The sequence below is a fragment of the Rhinichthys klamathensis genome, unplaced genomic scaffold (genome assembly GCF_029890125.1).
Source record: "Rhinichthys klamathensis goyatoka isolate OS25496 unplaced genomic scaffold, OSU_Roscu_1.1 h1tg000240l_1, whole genome shotgun sequence".
In the NCBI taxonomy this organism is placed as follows: Eukaryota; Metazoa; Chordata; class Actinopteri; order Cypriniformes; family Leuciscidae; genus Rhinichthys; species Rhinichthys klamathensis.
Window position 1 is genome coordinate 348,079 of NW_026606762.1, and position 20,445 is coordinate 368,523.

General features: G+C 41.8%; 1 protein-coding gene across 5 annotated transcripts in view; it reads left to right on the forward strand.

Annotated features, from left to right (window-relative positions):
- zfhx3b (zinc finger homeobox 3b) overlaps positions 1–18,634 on the forward strand; it is a 243,566-nt gene extending 224,932 nt beyond the window's left edge. For 4 of the 5 annotated variants that reach the window (XM_056265742.1, XM_056265743.1, XM_056265740.1 and 1 more), the window contains 5 exons: positions 1,046–1,183; positions 1,615–1,815; positions 6,161–6,284; positions 6,371–11,842; positions 11,979–18,634. In XM_056265742.1, coding sequence (XP_056121717.1) covers positions 1,046–1,183; positions 1,615–1,815; positions 6,161–6,284; positions 6,371–11,842; positions 11,979–13,696 — 7,653 coding nt within the window. In that variant the 3' untranslated portion in view covers positions 13,697–18,634. The remainder of the gene's footprint in view (positions 1–1,045; positions 1,184–1,614; positions 1,816–6,160; positions 6,285–6,370; positions 11,843–11,978) is intronic. The other variant, XM_056265745.1, reaches the window with a different exon arrangement.
- Positions 18,635–20,445: the final 1,811 nt, after the last annotated feature.

The following is a 20,445-nucleotide window of genomic DNA, read 5'->3' on the forward strand; positions in this document are numbered from 1 at the left end:
ACTATGTGTTATTTTTCAGATAGCTAGCTATAAATGGCAGTTTAAGTAGAGCTAACTGACAACAACATGTGAAATTGAGCTTGCGTAAAAATGTTGGCGTTAACATACTTGAATGGGAAACATTTCATGTTTTTGGGGGTTTTGTTTTGTTTGTTTTTTTCAGAAATGAGTGAGCCATGCCAATAGTGATAAATTCAATTTTAGCTTTTGACTAGCGTATTTGGCAGAGTCTTTTCTTTAAAAACTAAAGAAAAATTTGAAACTTTAAACTATAAGATTTGCTGACAACCAAAATAACTATTGAAAGTAATTTTGAATTCCAATGAAAAGGGGAAATGAACAAGGAAAAAGAATCGAAATAGGAACCAGAACATAACTCTTTCTTCTTGATACATTTTGAAGCTGCCTGTGGTATATTTGACTCTTTTCAAGTTGGGCGAATCCCTTCGCTGAAGCCACACTTCAAATGGCTTCATCTGAGAGAGCATGCATCCTAAAGCTGCTCACCGTGGCAAACTAATGTTTTGATTAGATGTCTGTGCCGGTGTCTGATGTCCTAAACATCCAACATAGGGAGAGACAAGCCGTCAAAGCATTGCACACTGCCTCTTCTAAGTGCCATGGGAGGAGCGGTTAAAAGACTACATTGGTTTGGAGGGGGAGCAGCCTGCCTTAGCAATCCACCGGCCTGGCTGATTCCCATTCAATGCCTATATATATCACTCCATATATAAACTGCAGTTATACTACTTAATCGACATTGTAAGTGAAGAGATGAAAGCATATTATATGGTGACATGACACAAGTCGGATTTGAACCACAATTTTACCCGTCTGCTTTGAGAAGCTCAACATAGTAGGCTTCATAAAAGCCATTTTAACTCTGGTACAATGTTTTCATTGTGCAGTACAGCATCGTCATACTGCACAAAACTGTTTTACTGCATTTCATTTTTGTAAAACCTGAATTATTGATTGATTGTATGCCCTGACTGCCAAATGGGTGCTGTGTTTTGACAAGTATGCATCTTTTTGTGTGTCTATGGCAGCATCCAATCAATCGGAGAGGGATCAGACGGATTCCCCGGTCCCCTCCAAGCGGCCTTCTTCGAGATCCGAGGCAGCGGAAAGCCCTCTCTCGTCGAAACGACCCAGGACCGCTGAGAAGAGCAGTGGAGAGCAGGTATGGAGGAAAATCTACAGCCTTTATGAAACATTTAGAATTCTATCTGTCTGCTTCTGTGAGGTAGATTCAGAAAGACCTAATCTAAACCCCAGGCATGTAGGTCTCATTAACTGTACCCATTAATTAACAAAATATCTAAGGATGTTGTTTTCAGCCCTTTTCAATAAAGAGTAGTAGAATGTAGCTGGCCATTTTAAATTATGCATGCATTTTTTTCTAAAAATATTATATTTCTCCATCTTTTCTGCTGCTCTTGCAGTGCTAATTGTGCAAAAGGTGAAAAATCAATATGATATTTGACAGATGAGAGCTCTTTGAAGTGTCTGCCTCACTGCTCTCTGCATGGGAGAGAGTCTTGCTCTGTCCTTGATTTGACCACTTTTATCAAGAAAATAATATTCTGTCTCTGCCTTCTTGTCGTTGTACAGATGTACCAGTGCCCCTACTGCAAGTTCAGCAACACAGATCTGAACCGGCTCAGAATGCACGTGATGACGCAGCACTCAGTGCAGCCCATGTTCCGCTGCCCGTTGTGCCAGGACATGCTCAACAACAAGGTCCACCTGCAGTTCCATCTTACCCACCTCCACAGCGTGGCACCAGACTGCGTCGAAAAACTAATTGCCACTGTAAGTTACTCCCTTGTATATACCACTGCAGACTTCATATGCTTACATTAGAGGTCTTCTCGAGTCCTAAAAACTGTACCCGACCCGAATCACTACTTACCCGAATCCGACGTGCATAAATACATTTTTTTTAAAGAAAAACCCGACCCGAGACAGACCCGATAAAATTAGACCCGAGTCCGACCCGACCTGACGCCATTTCCTTTAGAACCCGACTGGACCCGAACGTAAACGGCATTTACATTGTGCACAGCCTGCAGCCCTGCGTTTCTCAAAAATGCACTTAACATAGACGCTCAAGTGTGAGCACGCTGAAGTGCTAAAATGTCAATCACACATCACTGTAACCCATTACGTCCTATAAAATTTGGCATAATGTTATTTACTGGACCATACGATGATTAGAACCACCATTCGTTTTCCCTGACATTTTTCGCAATGTCTGTTATCGCCTCCATGCTTTTCTGACAGTGACGCGTATTTTTAAAATTGATTGACAGGCCTGGCTTAACGACAATTCAAATACTTGCATTTAGTAAAACATCCATCCACATGATGGCGCACTAGTTCTTCTTGGCAAAGGGAGGGGTTGGTTTATGTGGAGCGAGCAACTGAGTAAATGCGGAGGCAACCGTGCTTATGCTTATAGCCCATTTTGTTAAATGCCCAACATAGTTTAAAAGAATTCGGGTCTTCTCGGGTCCATTTGGAAAAGGCATGTTTATTTTAAATTACCCGAGGCCACTAATACCGAATCCGACCCGTGTCCGAGACACTCGTCTGAGTTTTGGACCGAACCCGCTCGGGTCTCGGGTTTTCGGATCCAAGTGGACCCGTGAAGACCTCTAGCTTACATTTGTTTCCTCTAATGAATGTCCAAGACATTCAACCAAGCTTTCCTCCTCGGTCAAAAGCACCTTACTAATAATTTCTAGTGGATAGATATCTATTCATCACAGTTAATTTCTCTCAGCAATCTTTTGTTTTTAATGTGAGATGAGAGTGAAGGTCTCAAGACCCTTCTATTGTGTGGTGAGAAGGCCATATGCTTTTACACACTACCCATGTTCAGTAGTGATCATGTCAGGCATTAACCTCACAGATGACTCACAGTTTCTTACTCACCTTGCCTTTGTGGACCGAAGGTTGTTTCCTTTTATTTAATTGATGACATTTTAAGGCTTAATTAAAATGGCAAAAGAAACAGATCATTGTCATATGGCCTCTGGTAATCCTGTATATTCAAAATGAGTAGAAAGCATGAACATGGCTGGGTGTAACACTGATTGGGAATTCTTATGGGCAATATAACTTCCATGTTTTCTTATGCTAGCAGGGATTAGCATGAAGGTTATTGTCCCAGAAGTTTTTTTGCTCGTTCATACCTCAGGGGACCTAATGGAGATCCCAGTTATGTTTCTGTTAGCATCGAAATCACAGGTGTCATCTTGGCAGATGTTGGGGCATTTTGTGACACTGATGAGATCTCTGAAACTCTAGAAGAGAGTTTACTAAGATTACTAGGGTCTTGTCAGGCAAAAGCATACAGTATCCGTGAACCAGTAGACTCTCCATTTAATTTCAGTGCTGATTAGAAGAAACTGTTGGTTTGTAAAAAGTAGATAAATGTTGTAATTCTTTACCTTAGAAGAAATGTTCTCGGTTTAGTGGAAAAATTATCAAAGCCTCTTCTGATTACCAAGGTCATTTGTATTCCAGGCACTCTCTATAAGCAGTAATACTTACATCATCCCTTTACGTTATTTCCACCTCTCTAGTCCCAGAGCGCTCAGGCCTCCAGCAGCCTACTCTGCCCGGTTCCTCAGAGAATACTCACCTTATTCCATTTCAGCTTCTACTGAGACTACCCTGCTTTCATGGGGGTTTTTTTCCCCCAACAAATTTTAGCAGTGAAATAATTACGTGTAAGTTTGCCTGTGGAGTTTGAATTGCTTGCTTGGCCAATCACTCTAAATTCTGTGAAGGCAACTCCACTCCCCCAGCCCGAAAGCAAATGGTGAACACATTAGTAGAGGCCAGACGGCAATATTTTTTCTTTTATAATGGTAATAATGCACTGAGCGCTGTACAAGTGCGGTGCATGATAGAAACTAACACAGCTAATACAATGCACATTAAAACCAGCACCTTTTTACAAGTAACGAGAGATGGAGAGAGGTACTCTATCCTGTTGCTCATGTCAGGCAGACAAGCTTAATGAATTCTGAATCAGGTGACTTTTAGTTCTTGCAAACATTGCATAAAGATGCACTCTTTACCACTCTCACTCACCCTACATCCTCCTCCTTCCTATTCTCTCGCTCTCCCTCCCTCGTTCCCTCTCACTCTATGTCTAATGTTCTGTCTGTCTAAGATAGGGGTAATGAAAATAATTGTGCTTCATTAATTCTGAGTCTGGCTAGATGATAGCCATTTGGAACTATGTTTGCCAATTAGACGGTCCAAATTAAAAGTGACCTTGGGATACTCTCAGCACTCGGCGCTCTTTGCCTAATGATGCAGTTGTCTAGAAACAGTCCACTTTGTAATGTTAATCACAGGCATGTTTTGTTTCTGGAATTCTCCATACTGGTCACAATCACTTAACACTTTCATTTAGGAGAAGAGTGGGTTAGGGAGGAACCTAGAAAGCAGGAGAAAAAAAATGCTACATTTTGCCCAGTGTGATTTTGATTGCAGTAACCAGATGGTTATGAACTGCTCTGGTTCACTGATTATTTCTCAGAGTTTCAGACTCAAAGATTTTAGGTTGTGTGGGACTTTGATGGCACTTAGTTAAAGCTGCTGGCTGACTTGGAATGTGATTAGGTTTTAAATCCACTATAAAACAGCTCCAGATCTCAGAAGACCAATAAAACAGCCTTGTAATGATACAATGTTTGCCTAGATCTCTAACAGGTAATTAAACGTTTTTGGTTTACATGACCCCATTAACTTAACTAATATCATGATGTACAGTATTTTAATTTTGAAGGATGTTACTGTATGTTCATATACGATTTCGTTTTTGTTGGGAAAAAAATGTTTTCAATGCAGTAATGAAATTCCAAACTCCCACAGACATGAAGCTATTGTTTGATGTGAGCAAAATAGAATTGGTTGTCTCTTGGGGAGGAAAAAGGGGCACTGAGTTGCAAGGGCACAAACAGGGAATGAAAAAAATATACATGTAGAGAGAGAGACAGCACTAGAGAGTCAGAAGGGGGATATATTGGTGAGATTGGGGTATTGAAATGCATGATGAGTGAGGCTGATTGTTCAGTTTGGGAAGTTAATTGAAGGAAGGTGAAGCACACAGTGGCTCATCTCCCAACCTTTTCCAATCTCAATCAGTGATTACTGTTAAATGGGAGCCTGTTAATGAATCTGTTTTTATTATTATTCTGAAAAAGAGAGAGATAGCGGGAGTGTGAGAGCCATGCATGGAGAATCATGTGCACTTAAAAGATAGGTAGGGGAGGTTGCTGTCATTCACACTTGATTAACTTCAACCTTTGAAGTGCTAAGCAAACCTTGGTGCACCTTCATCACAACAATATTCTTTACTACTTAAAAATGTCTAATTAAATTGACTAAAAAAACATGCTGTTTGCCTTCTACTTACATTGAAGTGTATCTACATTTTTTTATTAATGACTTTGTTTCAATTAATAATTTGCATAATTGTTTATATCATAATATGGTTGCTGAAAAACACATTAATGAGCACTGTTTGTTAAATTAAGAGTGCTGATCATTATCCAGAAATTGACAGTTGTTGTATTACCCAGAATTCCAGACTGAATGACGGCATTTCAACATTGCACAATGGTTTTTCTATTGGAATGAAAAGCACATTTTATGAGGTGGAAGACTTATTTAATTAGGCTCTCTAATAAGCTTTTCAACTGGCCAAGGTAGACCACTAAGCCCATCACACTAATTGGCTGCAGCAGGAGAACTATCGCAGAGCATGACAAGACACCATCAGCGATCAAAGTGCAAATTCCATGGATGGCAAATTAAGTCACTTGTGTGAAAGAGGGGGACTGTAAATGTATTTGTGACCAGTTCAAATAAGATGATTATCTTATCAAATTATGTTTATAGCACATTTTTCACCTGTACCACTGACAGTTTATCTTTTTCTTTTATATACTTTTTTTACAATAAAGAAATGACTGAATATGATACAATAGTATATGATATGCATAGTAAAAGACACTTCAATGTCCTTGTCTTTTGTGCTTTTCCTTTACATTAATTTGAGTTGTTCTACATTATCAGGAGGCTATTGTTTAAGGCATATAATTAACGTGACAAATACTATGTTTTATTTTTCCAGGTGGCAGCATCAGAAGTACTGCCAGCAAGCATGTTCATGCCAGTCCCTGGACCAGAGAAAGATACTCAAACCGCACCTCCATCCATCGCCAACTCAAACTCTGATGACACTAAGAAACAAACAGGTTAGACTGTTGTGCAATTGAGAAAACACATTTTAAAAACATGTACGTGTTATCAGAATTGTAATGTTTGTTATTTTTGATTGCAGAGGTGGCAGATGCTGAGCCAGAAAAAGCAGTCTGTCTGGCTTTAGACACCACTGAAGCTCGCAAGTCTCCTCTTGAGGAACAACAGCCTTCAAGGGACGATTCCACTGGTTTCCTTTGTTGGAAAAAGGGCTGTAACAAAGTCTTTAAATCATCCAATGCCCTTCAGATGCACTTCAATGAGGTCCACAATAAAAGGCCCCAACTGCCTGTCTCTGATCGTCATGTCTATAAATATCGCTGCAACCAGTGTAGTTTGGCCTTCAAGACAATAGAGAAACTTCAGCTGCATTCCCAATACCATGTAATCAGAGCAGCCACAATGTGTTGTTTATGCCAGCGCAGCTTTAGGACTCTACAGGCACTTAAGAAGCATCTGGAGACCAGTCACCTGGAGTTGAGTGAAGCTGACATCCAGCAGCTCTATGGAGGTTTACTGATGAATGGAGACCTAATGATTATGGGTGATCCCTCACTTGGAGAGGACCAGGGAGGTATTCTTGATGATGAGAAAGAGGGAGACGAAAGTGACCCTGAGGAAAAGCAAAGCCCAACTGGCAGTGACTCTGGATCTTTGCTAGAGGATTCTGGATCTGAACCCAAACGCGCCCTGCCGTTTAGGAAAGGCCCCAACTTTACTATGGAGAAGTTTCTAGATCCATCCCGTCCTTTCAAGTGTACAGTCTGTAAAGAGTCATTTACTCAAAAGAATATCCTTCTTGTACACTACAACTCTGTGTCTCACTTGCACAAAGTCAAAAGGGCCCTACAGGAATCCACCACTGGACAGCCAGAGCCTACCAGCAGCCCTGATAATAAACCCTTCAAGTGCAGCACTTGCAATGTAGCATACAGCCAGAGCTCTACACTGGAGATTCACATGCGCTCTGTTCTTCATCAAACCAAGGCCAGGGCAGCAAAGCTTGAAGCAGCTGGCGGCAGTTCTAGTGCTGTTAGCAGTAGTGGCCCAAGCGGAAGCACTTCCAATAGCACTTCAACCCCAAGCCCTATTCCAGCCACTAACTCAACTACCAGCTGCAGCAACAGCAGCAGCTCCCCAGCAGGAGCTCACACAGCACAGAGCACCATGGGAGGAAATCATCTATCAAGTCATTCTCACAATGTTGAGAACTTGGGTAATTCAGCTTGTCACTCCTCCCCTTCAGAGAATCATGAAGTGAAAAAGAAGAAATTTGCAGATATACTCTCCTCAAGGAGTCATCACCAACAGTTCCAGCAACAGCAGCAGCAGTTGGCCCAGGCTCAAGCACAGGCACAGGCTCAGCTCCAACAAGAGTTCCAGCAAGCTGCTCTACTTCAGTCCCATCTTTTTAACCCTCTTCTCCAGCACTTTCCCATGACAACAGATGCTCTTCTCCCTCTTCAGCAACAGCAGCTGCTTTTTCCTTTTTACATTCCTGGGGCAGAATTTCAACTGAATCCAGAAATGAACCTGAGTAGCTCTTCACTGAACTTGAGTGGATCTACTGCTTCACTGTTGGAAGAACAGAAAAACTCTGTCCAACAGGCCCAGCAGAGCTGCTTACAACAACAGCTTATGCACCACCACCTTCAGCAACAGCACCAAGCTCATACCCACTCCCAAGGATCGAGTCAAATGGCTTTACTTCAACAGAGTGCCCTTTCTCACCCTGTAGACAAAAAGCCAAAGCCATCACCTCACAGTGAGAAAGAAAGAGAGGTGCCAAAAGAAAAAGAAATTAGTGATAAAACAGAGGATCACATTCCGAAAGATATGTCAGACAAGTCCAAAGAAAAGAAAGATGCTCATCAAGCTGTAGTAAATGTAAACCATGACTCTGGATTTCCTCCTCCAAGGATTGCCTCAGATGCCCGAGGTAATGCCACCAAAGCCCTATTAGAGAATTTTGGATTTGAGTTAGTAATTCAGTACAATGAGAACAAGCAAAAAGCACAAAGAAAGCCAATAGGATCTCTGTCAGGATGCAGTGGGCCAGCTGGTATCACAAGAGTGGTTGACCCTATTGAAGGATTAGAGAAGCTGGAGTGTGAGTCTTGCGGTAAGCTCTTTTCCAACATATTGATTCTCAAGAGTCACCAGGAGCATATCCACCAAGCTTTCTTTCCATTCAGATTCCTAGAAAGATTTGCCAAAGAGTACAGGGAACAATATGACAAGCTGTACCCATTGAGACCTCAGACACCCGAAGCTGCTCAGCCTCCTCCTCCGCCTCCACCCCCACCTCCACCTCCTCCTCCCCAGAGGGTACCAACACCAAATATACCTGTTTCTACTCCTACTCTGACAACACCAACAGCTTCAACCCCTCAGCCTTCAGTTACAATGGCCCAAATTCAAATGCCAATGGATCTCCCTCTATTCTCACCCCTTATGATGCAGCCTATGTCACTCCAGTCATTACCTTCACAGATTCCTTCCCAAATGCCAGCAGTGGAGCCTAGTCTGGCCACTGATCTGGCCCAGCTCTACCAACAGCAGCTTACCCCTGCCATGTTGCAGCAACAGAATAAGAGACCCCGCACCCGTATCACAGATGACCAGCTAAGGGTGCTCCGCCAATATTTCGATATCAACAATTCTCCCAATGAGGAACAAATTAAGGAAATGGCGGATAAATCAGGACTTCCACAGAAAGTCATCAAGCACTGGTTCCGTAACACACTCTTCAAAGAGCGACAACGCAACAAAGACTCACCTTATAACTTTAACAACCCTCCAATTACAACTCTTGAAGATACCAAAATTGATTCAAGGCCACCTTCCCCTGAGCCTCAAAAACATGAATCATATGGAAATAAGAGGTCCTCAAGGACAAGGTTCACAGACTACCAGCTGAGGGTACTGCAAGATTTCTTTGATGCTAATGCTTATCCTAAAGATGATGAATTTGAGCAGTTATCCAATCTTCTGGGCCTTCCAACTCGAGTCATTGTTGTGTGGTTCCAAAATGCCAGACAAAAAGCCCGTAAAAATTATGAGAACCAGGGAGATGGAAGTAAAGAAGGTGACCGACGCGAGTTATCCAATGACCGATACATTCGGACAACCAATTTAAACTATCAGTGCAAGAAGTGCAGCCTGGTTTTTCAGCGCATATTTGACCTTATTAAACACCAAAAGAAGCTCTGTTACAAAGACGAGGAGGAAGACGGGCAGTATGACAGCCTAAATGAGGACTCTATGGATCTCTCCCATGAATACTATACTCCATCTGGGTCGTCAGGTCAAACACCAATGCCCTCATCCTCAAGCCTCTGCCCACTTCCTCCTTCATCCTCTGCTTTCTCTCACATGACATCATCTGAAAAGGAGGAGCCTAAACCAGCTAACACATCAAACTCCTTTGATGAAAAATCGAAACACTCTGCAGAAGCATCATTGGGTCAAAGAGAGCAGACCACTTTGAAACAGGAAACCAGTCATCAATCTGAGACCCCACAGCAGAGACCGCATAGAGAGGAAAAGATGCATGCAGTCCCAAAGAGTTCAAAGCTTTCTTCACCGTCCCTCTCCCAGCAGCAACAGCATAGTGGTCCCTCCGTTTCACATACCAGTCAGACCTCCCAGAGTTCCCACATGGCCCTTAACTCTCATTTAGCCTCTGCCTCACAACAGCAGTTGGCTCAGCAAATGATCCCGTACCAGTGTGAGCAGTGCAAACTTGCCTTCCCTTCATTTGAACACTGGCAGGAACACCAGCAACTTCATTTCCTGAGTGTCCAGAATCAGTTCATTCATCCTCAATTTTTGGATCGCCCAATGGACATGTCCTTCATGTTATTTGATCCTAGCAATCCTCTGCTTGCTAGCCAGCTCCTTGCAGGCGCAATACCCCAGATGTCCAGCAACTCTGCCACCTCCCCATCAACGCCTACATCCACTATGAACTCCTTGAAGAGGAAGTTGGAGGAGAAAGCAGGAACTAGTCCAGGAGAAAGTGATAGCATAAATAGCGGAGAGGAGCCACAACGAGACAAGCGCCTCCGAACCACTATTACACCAGAGCAACTAGAGGTTCTGTACCAGAAATATTTGCTTGATTCCAATCCTACTCGTAAAATGCTGGACCACATTGCTCACGAAGTGGGCCTTAAAAAACGGGTGGTACAGGTATGGTTCCAAAACACAAGAGCTAGAGAAAGAAAAGGGCAGTTTCGGGCTGTTGGGCCAGCTCAAGCCCACCGACGGTGCCCATTTTGTCGAGCCCTATTCAAAGCTAAAACTGCCCTCGAGGCCCATATCCGTTCACGCCACTGGCATGAGGCTAAACGTGCTGGTTACAACCTAGCTCTTTCTGGTTTGCTACCGGAACAGGAAGCCATGCAGTTGAAGATGGATCCTCTGGATATCTCCAGCTATGCTCATCTTGCCCAGTCTAACAATGATGCGCAATGTTCATCGCTGTCGCCTGTGAGCAAAAGCATGGACTTGTCCCCAAGGGGTCTCCTGAGCCCAACATCTATTAAGGTTGAAGGAGTAGAGGACTTTGAAAGCCCAACCATTTCCTCAGTAAACACAAACTTTGATCAAAATAAACTTGATAATGATGATTGTTCCTCGGTGAATACAGCCATCACTGACACTACCACAGGTGATGAGGCAAACATTGACAATGACAGCGCTGATGCAAAGCACAGCCATAACAGTGGAGATTACCTCTCAAAGTCTGGGGGTGCAGTCCCCTCAATTGAGAATGATGAACAGATGTCCTCAGGACTGGTGAGCCCTGCAACAAGCTACTACACAAAAGACTTTGAAAATGAAAATATTATAGACTACAGTGAAACATCTAGTCTGGCTGACCCTTGTTCACCAAGTCCAGGAGCCTCTGGAAGCAGAAGCATTGATAGTGGAGACAGGCCTGGTCAAAAGCGCTTCCGAACACAGATGACTAATCTTCAGCTTAAGCTGCTCAAATCCTGCTTTAATGATTATAGGACTCCAACCATGCTGGAGTGTGAGGTACTTGGAAATGACATTGGACTTCCAAAGAGAGTTGTTCAGGTCTGGTTTCAAAATGCTCGTGCTAAGGAAAAGAAGGCTAAGCTCAGCATGGCTAAGCACTTTGGTATCAACCAGACTTCCTACGAGGGACCTAAGACGGAATGCTCTTTGTGTGGTGTTAAATACAGTGCTCGTCTCTCAGTGCGAGACCACATCTTTTCCCAACAACACATATCCAAAGTAAAGGATACCATTGGAAGCCAGCTTGATAAAGAGAAAGAGTACTTTGATCCAGCAACAGTTCGTCAGCTGATGGCGCAGCAGGAGATGGATCGTATCAAGAAAGCAAATGAGGTCTTGGGACTAGCACAACAACAAGCCATGCAGCAACAAGGGATGTTTGACACAACTGCCTTGCAAGCCTTGAACCTTCAGTCAGGTTACCCAAATCTACAGGGGATCCCCCCTGTTCTCCTGCCAGGTGTTGGTGGTCCCTCCATACCAGGCTTTAACTCATCTAACTCAGGTATGTCAGCACATTTACTCTCTAGTATGAGTAAGACTTTTGAAATAAAACTATAAAACTGACTACTAACTCTGAGATGTACAGTATATTGCAGCATTCTTAATCATGTTATGTTTTTCTGTGTCAATGTCTGCAGCTTTAACCCCTCCAAAACCTCCAAACCTCCTGAACATGCCTGGTGCCAGTGTACCCTCACCAAGTCTCCCCACATCTGGTTTACCCAACAAGACCCCTTCCTCCTCTTCATTGGCCTCGCCCAGCCCAGCTCAGGCCAGCACATCTGTTGCCCACTCAAGCCCTACCACCACATCTACATCAAACTCCTTGATGACCCAGCCAGGCCCTCGACATGAAGCTCACAAAGATCGTGATCCTGAGAGGGCCAGGGAGAAAGAGAAACCCAAGGAGAAGGCTGAGAAGCCCCCCACACCATCCTCAGCTGGGGTTACTCCCGCTCCCTCCACTTCTGCTGCCAGTGCCAAGAAAGAAAAACCAGACACTGCTGTTCCGGCCACCTCAATGCCAACACCTGGCATGGAGTATGTGGTCGATACTGCCCAACTTCAAGCTCTACAAGCAGCTTTAGCTTCAGATCCAACAGCTCTGCTAACAAGTCAGTTCCTGCCCTACTTTATGCCTGGCTTCTCTCCGTATTATGCCCCTCAGATACCAGGTGCCCTTCAAGGTGGATATCTTCAGCCCATGTATGGCATGGAAAGTCTTTTCCCCTACAACCCAGCTTTATCACAGGCCCTGATGGGGCTGTCACCCGGATCTTTGCTTCAGCATTACCAGCAATATCAGCAGAGCCTGCAGGAGGCACTTCAGCAGCAGCAGCGGCAGCTTCAGCAGATCCAGCAACCCAAAGCAAGCCAAACTTCACAAAACTCGGTGGACCGTAAGGACTCTGCCAAAGATCCAGTAAAAACAGAGGAACAAAAGAGCACTCCCTCTGTTGAATCCTCTACTTCTTCCATTCACAACAACCTAGCCACTGAGCAGCATGAAGTGGATGGCAAAGGTGCAGACCTCCATCTTGACAAATATATCATCCCCAAAGTTCAGTATCGGCTGGCGTGCCGCAAGTGTCAAGCTGTCTTCAGCAAGGAGGAAGCGGCTATCGGCCACCTCAAGTCAATTTGTTTTTTCGGTCAGTCTGTGGCAAACCTGCAAGAGATGTTGCTTCGGGTCCCCAACAATGGGAATGCAGCAGAGGGCGGCCTCTATGACTGCCTCGCCTGTGACACCACACTAGAAGGGGACAAAGCGCTCAGTCAACACCTGGATTCAGCTTTGCACAAACACAGAACAATCAAGAGATCCAGAAATGCCAAAGAGCACGCTACTAATTTATTACCTCACTCTTCAGCCTGCTTCCCCAGTCCTAACACCGCATCTACCTCGCAGTCTGCCACTCACTCAAACAACACCCCATCCCCTCCGCCAACAACGTCAGCCACCACGCCGTCCTCATCAGCATCTGCATCTTCATGCAGTTCCTCCTCCTTCACAGCCACCCCACTCAACACGACAGCTACAGGCAAATCATGGTCCCAGACCCCTTTCTCCAGAGCTTTAGCTGGGAAGCCCAATCCTCCTTCGTCTGCATTGTCTTCTTTTCCTACAGTTTCCTCTCCTTCAACGGTTACCTCAAGTTCATTGAGCACCTCAGGGGTCCAGACCTCGATACCAACAGACGTCTTTACCGACGAGTCTGATTCTGACACCAGTCAGAAGTCAGCAGACAGGCTGGGCAGGCCAGCGGAGGAGCCACAACAGCCTGGCTGTCTCAAAGACAGCAGTAGTTGTAGTAGTAATCTCACTAGTGTAGGATCGGACTCCATCAGATTGTAAAAGCTTTCAGTGATGAACAATATTTAAAAAAAAAAAAAAAAGGAAAAAAAAACAGAAGACAAAAGAAAACACAAAAGAAAAAAAGAAAAAAGCAGCAATGTTTAAAATATGTTTAAAGTATACCAACCAATTTCAGAAAAAGATGTGTAAAGACTAACTGCAATTCCAAAGCTTGTAACCAAAAATTTTAATGTTAGTGGATTGTTTTCCCATATCAACATGCTGGTTTTAGTTTATTACAACTCTTAATATATATAGATATATATACATATATGCACATATGCAGTATATATATATATAAATGAATAGAGATCACAGCAGTTAACAGTCGGTTATTGCTAGTGGAATGCTGTATTGCAATGGACTGCCTCAAAGTTAATTTGAATGGCCCCACAACCCTGTCTACAAAGAACGAGTCAACAAGCTGTCCCTTGTCTGCATAAGTATTTCCGCTTAATAGCACAGTCACATAAAGCCAGTATGTACTGTATGGGAGAATAGTCTTACAGTTTTCTTGCTATCTAAGCATTCAGATACCAATGGCTTGCTAAAGAAAAGAAAAATAATGTAATGTCTATTTTATTCTCAGGTCAACAGCTCACAACCTTTTCTTGTGTTACAAAAAGTCATTATTTTATTCATTTTGTTCCAAACAAATGATAGACATTTCTGTTTTTGTATGTCTTTTATTGGCAGAAAGTATTCAGAAATTATACTAACTCAACAAAAGTTTCTGGGCATTCAATGAGTAGCTGAATTGCTGGTTTTAAACCTTCTTAATTATTAGTTTTTGTTTTGTTTTGTTTTTTTTAATGGGAGAGTTACTAATCCCATTTTACCCAGACACGAAGAGCATTGCAGACTTGGTGGGGGAAAAAGATTCTTTTTTTTTTTTTCTTTTTTTTTTACGAAAAAAAAAACTTTCTGTATTTATGATAGATATATACATTTTTGGTGTTCAGTAGATTGTTGCATTGGAAATGAATTTAAACAGTATGGTAGTTTGAAAAATATTTGTGTACATTTAGCTTTTGTATCGTCCAACTTTAAGGCGCTTCATTTGATGTTGTCTTGGTCATTCCAATAGACTAGATTAAGGAGCAGGAAACGATCTCTACTCTATTTCTGTCCAATTCTCAGCTTCTTATTTTTGTTATCCCAGCTGAATCTCTTTGTCACGAGGGGTTTCTCAACTTTGGTTTGTGCAGCATTGACCAAAACCGAAGAGAAAAATCTGGGGTTTGTTCGAAAATTGTTCAGTTATATTTGTGTTACCTTAGTGCACTTACCACTGTCTGACTTTCTCTCTTTTTGTCGTTATCTGTTCCTCCTTTCTTTCTTCTTTTTGTACCCCCTGCCTTTGTAGATTTGGAGATAACTGCCTCTCCTTTAGCACTACAAAGCAGATACTTGTTTCCATGTAATGTGGCTGCAGTCTGCTAGGCATTATGATAATTTCAACTTTTTGTTGTCATATATTGAAATGAAAAAAGAATAATAATAATAATAATTCTCACGCTTTAAAACAAAAAGAAAATCCAAAGACTTAACACTTTCACCATTGGTGCATAAAGATAAGAAAAGAGGCTTCTTTATACTTGAGAATTTGTTGCTGTTTTTAAGGAAAGAAAACAAAGTTTTAAAATAAAGAAGTACGCATCAGAGTTGCCGTTTTTGCTTCTTTGCGAGCAGACAGGTGGCTTTTTTACGTCAAATACTAAGAAAACCAAAAATCAAAAAGGGCCCTTGTCCTTGCATTGTGGAGTAGCACCGTTACAGAGCCATTGCAGTTTGTAAGATAGATGTTTTGTTGAAGTTTTTCTGTCACACATGAAATCCATTCTGTTTGCTTTTGTTTTCTTTTTGTAAAGAAAAAAAAAAATTGAGTATATATATAAGGTCTGGTCTTTGAGGACATATGTTTTGCTGCTAATGTAGATTTGGAAAGGAAGAATACCTAGATGCATGCTCCTTTTGCTTTTTGGCTAAGCTTTAAGAAAAAAAGAAACAAACAATAAACCATTTCCCTGGCCCTGCAACATCTTTTTTCCCTTCTTGTTGCAAAAACGGAACTTTGAAGACTGTGAATATGTGTTCCAAAGGACTTTTTTTTCTTTCTTTCTTTTTCATTTTTGAACAGACCAATGTTAAAAGCCAATGATCTATAATGTTTGTAAGAAATAACAGTGCATTCCAAATACTACACCTGAGTTTTAATTTCTTAAGCAAGGACTGCTTCATTTTCATTCAAATTGAGTAGAATTCTATTTTATCCCATTTCTAAGGTGACTCTAAGCTGTTGTGTAACTCTGCCATCATGGATTGCTGAAAATCACCTCACTCTGACTATCATGTGTTGAGAGTGAACAGAATCCCTGCAGCCATTAAATGACTTTACTCACTTGAACTAGATCAAGTTATAGTGGTTACCTACCAAAAATTGACATACTGCGACCTGTCTGGTACTTACACATCTTGCTGATCTGATGTCATCATGCTTCTTGTTTTTATAACTAGCCTCAGAACGAAAGGCTGTTTGTTTGGCGAAGTCGGCCTCCCCTCCTGGGAATTCGTTTTCTGCAGGGTTTAAAGCCATTTTCATGCATGAAATGTCTTTTGCAGGTCTGTAAGGGGCATTTTCATTCCAAAGCATTGTAGGACTAGGGGAAAGCAGGATTTGCTTTTAGGTGTCCCTTGTTTTGCATGGTGACAAGGTAGAATTATGCCGTTGTGTCCAAAGAGGTCCCTCACTCCAAGTCATTGCAATGGAAATGGTTGTGTTTGATCAGAATGGCCCCCATCCTTTCGTAAATGGAATTGCTTTTTATTTTATTTAGCAAAATCTAGTCATTTTAAATTTGCAAAAGATGCTTTAGGGGGGCACAAATGCATTTGGCTTTAGCACCATATTTCCACACTCGTCCTGGTGTGTGAACGAGCATTACGTCTTGCAGAACAATTTGATTTGGTGTTATTTGGTGTGCATGCTATTGAAATTGGATTCATTTGATCTGCGAGCTGATCCACTCCTTTCAATCCATGTTATCTATAATATTGTTCATATTATTATTTTTGAGAAGTCTGCTATTGTATAGTTTATTTTTGAATGCTTTTCATTGTTTTGGTCTCAGATAATATCATATAACTGTATATTTTATTTTCTTTGATTTGTGTTGTCGTCCATTTATAAATTAATGTTACAATGCCAGCTTTAAATTGAAATCTCATCTTATTTGTTTTCTATCATTCTCTGGCCACTTTATGGTGTTACAATGTTCCTATATTTGTTTGTCTTGACACAGTTGTATCTCTTGCTTCCAAAGTGTTCTCGTTTTTTATAGGCTCTCGTGTGGGGCAGAATTCCTCACAACTGTTTCAGCCAGCATGGACTTTGTATGTGCGAGCGTGAGCGCGTGTGCGTGCGTGTGTGTGTGTGTTTCATAAGAGCCAGCATCAGTCTGAGTTTTTATACTTTGTATTCTATTTTCTACTTTCTTTTCGCACCAAAACATACTGAACTGCAAAGCTGAATCTTCAGTAAAGGGTTTGAAAAGTCTGATATTCAACACAATAATTGCGTGATGTGGTGAAAGAGGATACCGAAGCACTGAGCAGTTATTATTTTCATTAATTATATGAATGTGGCCAAAGCTTAATGCAGTCGAAAACATGAAAAACTTTAGTTGGTGCCCCTGATGAGTGTATATTTATTGTGGTTGATCCAACACGTGGCTGAGATACATCAACTCTCATTGGGATACTTGATTTTTGTGGACATTTTGCAAAGAGAGAACGAAAACGACAGGTTTTGCTGTAGAGGTCATCCTTTTTGCCCACTGTGAAAATAAACATGTATACAGATATAGATATATTTAAAGAAGACATCAACACTTTTCTTTGAAACGACAAAGAAGGAAATAAAGAGAACCGAACTCTGGGAAACTTGAGAGATGTCTGAGAAGGCTGAGAAAACTGGCCACGGGAGCCAAAGCCGGGGCCGACGCGCGCCCTGATATCAAGTCATTACTTAACTAACACTATATATGCCGACGGGAGTGGACTCTGCAACCAGTGGACATATGTGACACGGAGAGGAATTTATCTCCTTTTTCTCTCTCTGGCTCTGCATCTACTTGGACATTTTCTGCACTTCTGAACGGGATGGACTCAAACACTCGCATACGTTGTCTCCCAGTTCACGGTTTTGCTACCTGTTTCATTTCCTCCTGCCCGTTTCAGTGACTGACACGTGGTTCCACTCTGGCGTGGAGTCGACCGGTTCCATCCAACCATAAAGAATGACTTTACTGTTCAAGGGGAGGGGATTTCCCTGGGTGTTATTCCTAAGGAAGCAGATAAACACAAAAAAGCGAAGCAACCAAAATTAATAACCAAACTAACAAGCAACCAAACAAAAAAAACATTTGCTCCAGTTTCAACGATGAACTGCTTCTGGAGCTTCCTGTTCCTTTAGTGGCTCCTGGTGCCACAGCATTTTTGATGCTTTTTGTGTTTCCTTTTTCTTTCTCTCTCTCTTTCGTTCTCCTCAAATTATTCCTCCTCCTCCTCCGAGCCTCACAAGCACGGCTCTGTGGCTCCAGGTAGCCCATCCGAGGGTAGAACTTACAGCCTTGCAATGTACAAAAAGAGCAAGTTAAACCAAAAATGTTGTTCTTGATGTCTTTTCTATACTGTAGTCTTGTTAGCTTTTTGTTACTGTAATTATATGATGAAGATTTCCAAACTGTACCAAATTACATGGAGACTAACATACATAAACCACATGGAACTTCAGACTTTTAAAGAGAAACTTTTGTCACAAAAACCTTGTTGTCCTAGTTAAGTTGATTGTAGATGGTAATTGAATATACTCCTTTGAAAATATTTCATCAAGTATGTTTCTTGCTCATTGTGATACATTAAAAAGTATGAGCATAAGCCCTCTCGTCTGGGACCGTTTATTGCGTGACACGTTTTTGGCATGATTGAAGTGAGAGAACACAACCAAAGGTCACATTTGTTTATTACTTTTAATTAGAATGCACATTTTTGCCATTAAACCACAAATAGAACCCATAATAAGCATGGTTCATCTGATCACTGGCGTGAGCTTGATTTTGAAAACATAATTAACCCTAATTGCAATTAATCTAATGCAACATGCACATGATTTGACAGCCCCCTAGCACACATTCCCAGTAGTTCATTGTCTTGTTGGTATGGTATTCTCTGCAAGGGAGCATTCATGAACAAGATTAATTAAAATATATTAAGCAAGATATGTAGACGTGTAGCTAATTAGAAGTGGCTGTTTATGACAAATTGAACTTGATTAAGACTTACAATCAAGTATAATTCCAAGTGAAGTTTGCTGTTAAAAGCACTGCTCGTAGATTCGCTTTGACTCGTGTAGAGAGGATCAAATGCAACGTACCATGCTAATTCAAAGCCTTGTACAGAACAGGATCAGATGAGGGCTCCCTTGTGTACGCCCTTTGTATACTGTATGCATTTGCCGGCGATTTACAATACGTCTGTATTTTGTGTGCATGTGTCTCACTTTGTTTCTCTTGATTATTTGATTTACAATATTTGGAAGAGAAAAGATCTGATTACTAGCAGCAGGGATGTTTCACAATGCTGATGCTCAGGTCCATTAATGAATTCCTGCTCTCTTTACAGCTTTCAACCGGTTTTTCACAGTATTTTTGACAGGGTGTTGGCAGAAACAAACACTCGCATATCATGTTGCAATCAGACGCAAACCATTACATGTCTTCATTTGGCAGGTGCTTTTATTCAAAACAAGTCGCAGCTCATATGAATCAGATCTAGCAGGGATAATAGCCTTTTGGTCATTTGAAACTTTGAAATTTTGTCTCAACTGCCTTCAATTAAATGTATTGCAATCAAATTGGATGATAGATGTTCACACAGACAGATGTCAGGGGGTCTGCCACCTAGACTGTACAATTGTGATGTGACAAATGTAACAGTAGCCTAAATGAAAAAGCTTTATAGTGTGAATTTATTTATTACATACTGAGTACATGTATACAAAGCATTCTCAAACACTAAACGCATCCTTAGATTATGAAGCACAGTATAATTATACACATAATATAAGTAAACACAGCAAGAAAAGTTGATATGATAAATTAAGTTTATGACGTAAGTTCGGGAATCCAGTCAATCATGTTCCAATGGGTATAAGCAGCGTCTTATCTCACCATCTTCCGCTGACATTGCTCAAGCATCCCTACTCGTCCCCTTCCCACCTTAAAGGGATAGTTCACCCAAAAATGAAAATGTTGGCATCATTTACTCTCCCACATGTTGTTGTTCCTGTATGAGTTTCTTTCTGTTGGACACAAAAGAAGATATTTTAAAGAATGTTGGTAACCAGACCGTTATGGCACCCACTGACTTCCATAGTATTTTTTTTTTCCTACTACGGAAGTCAATGGGTGCCGTCAAGTGTCTGGTCAGCCCGTTCTCATCCCAAGGCGTCATCTAACTGACGCTTTTGACCATGCGTCAACATGCCGACAAACATGGTAGGCCTACCCCTTAAGCGTCAATATGAGACGCGCCTCCTAGTGGTCTAACCCTAACCCTACCCCAGACCTAAACCCACCCATAACGGAAGCGTCATCTAACTGACGCTAAAGGGGGCCAGTGCGTCGGATTTAGACGCATGGTCAAAAGCGTCAGTTAGATGATGCCCGAGGATGAGCGTCTCATATTGA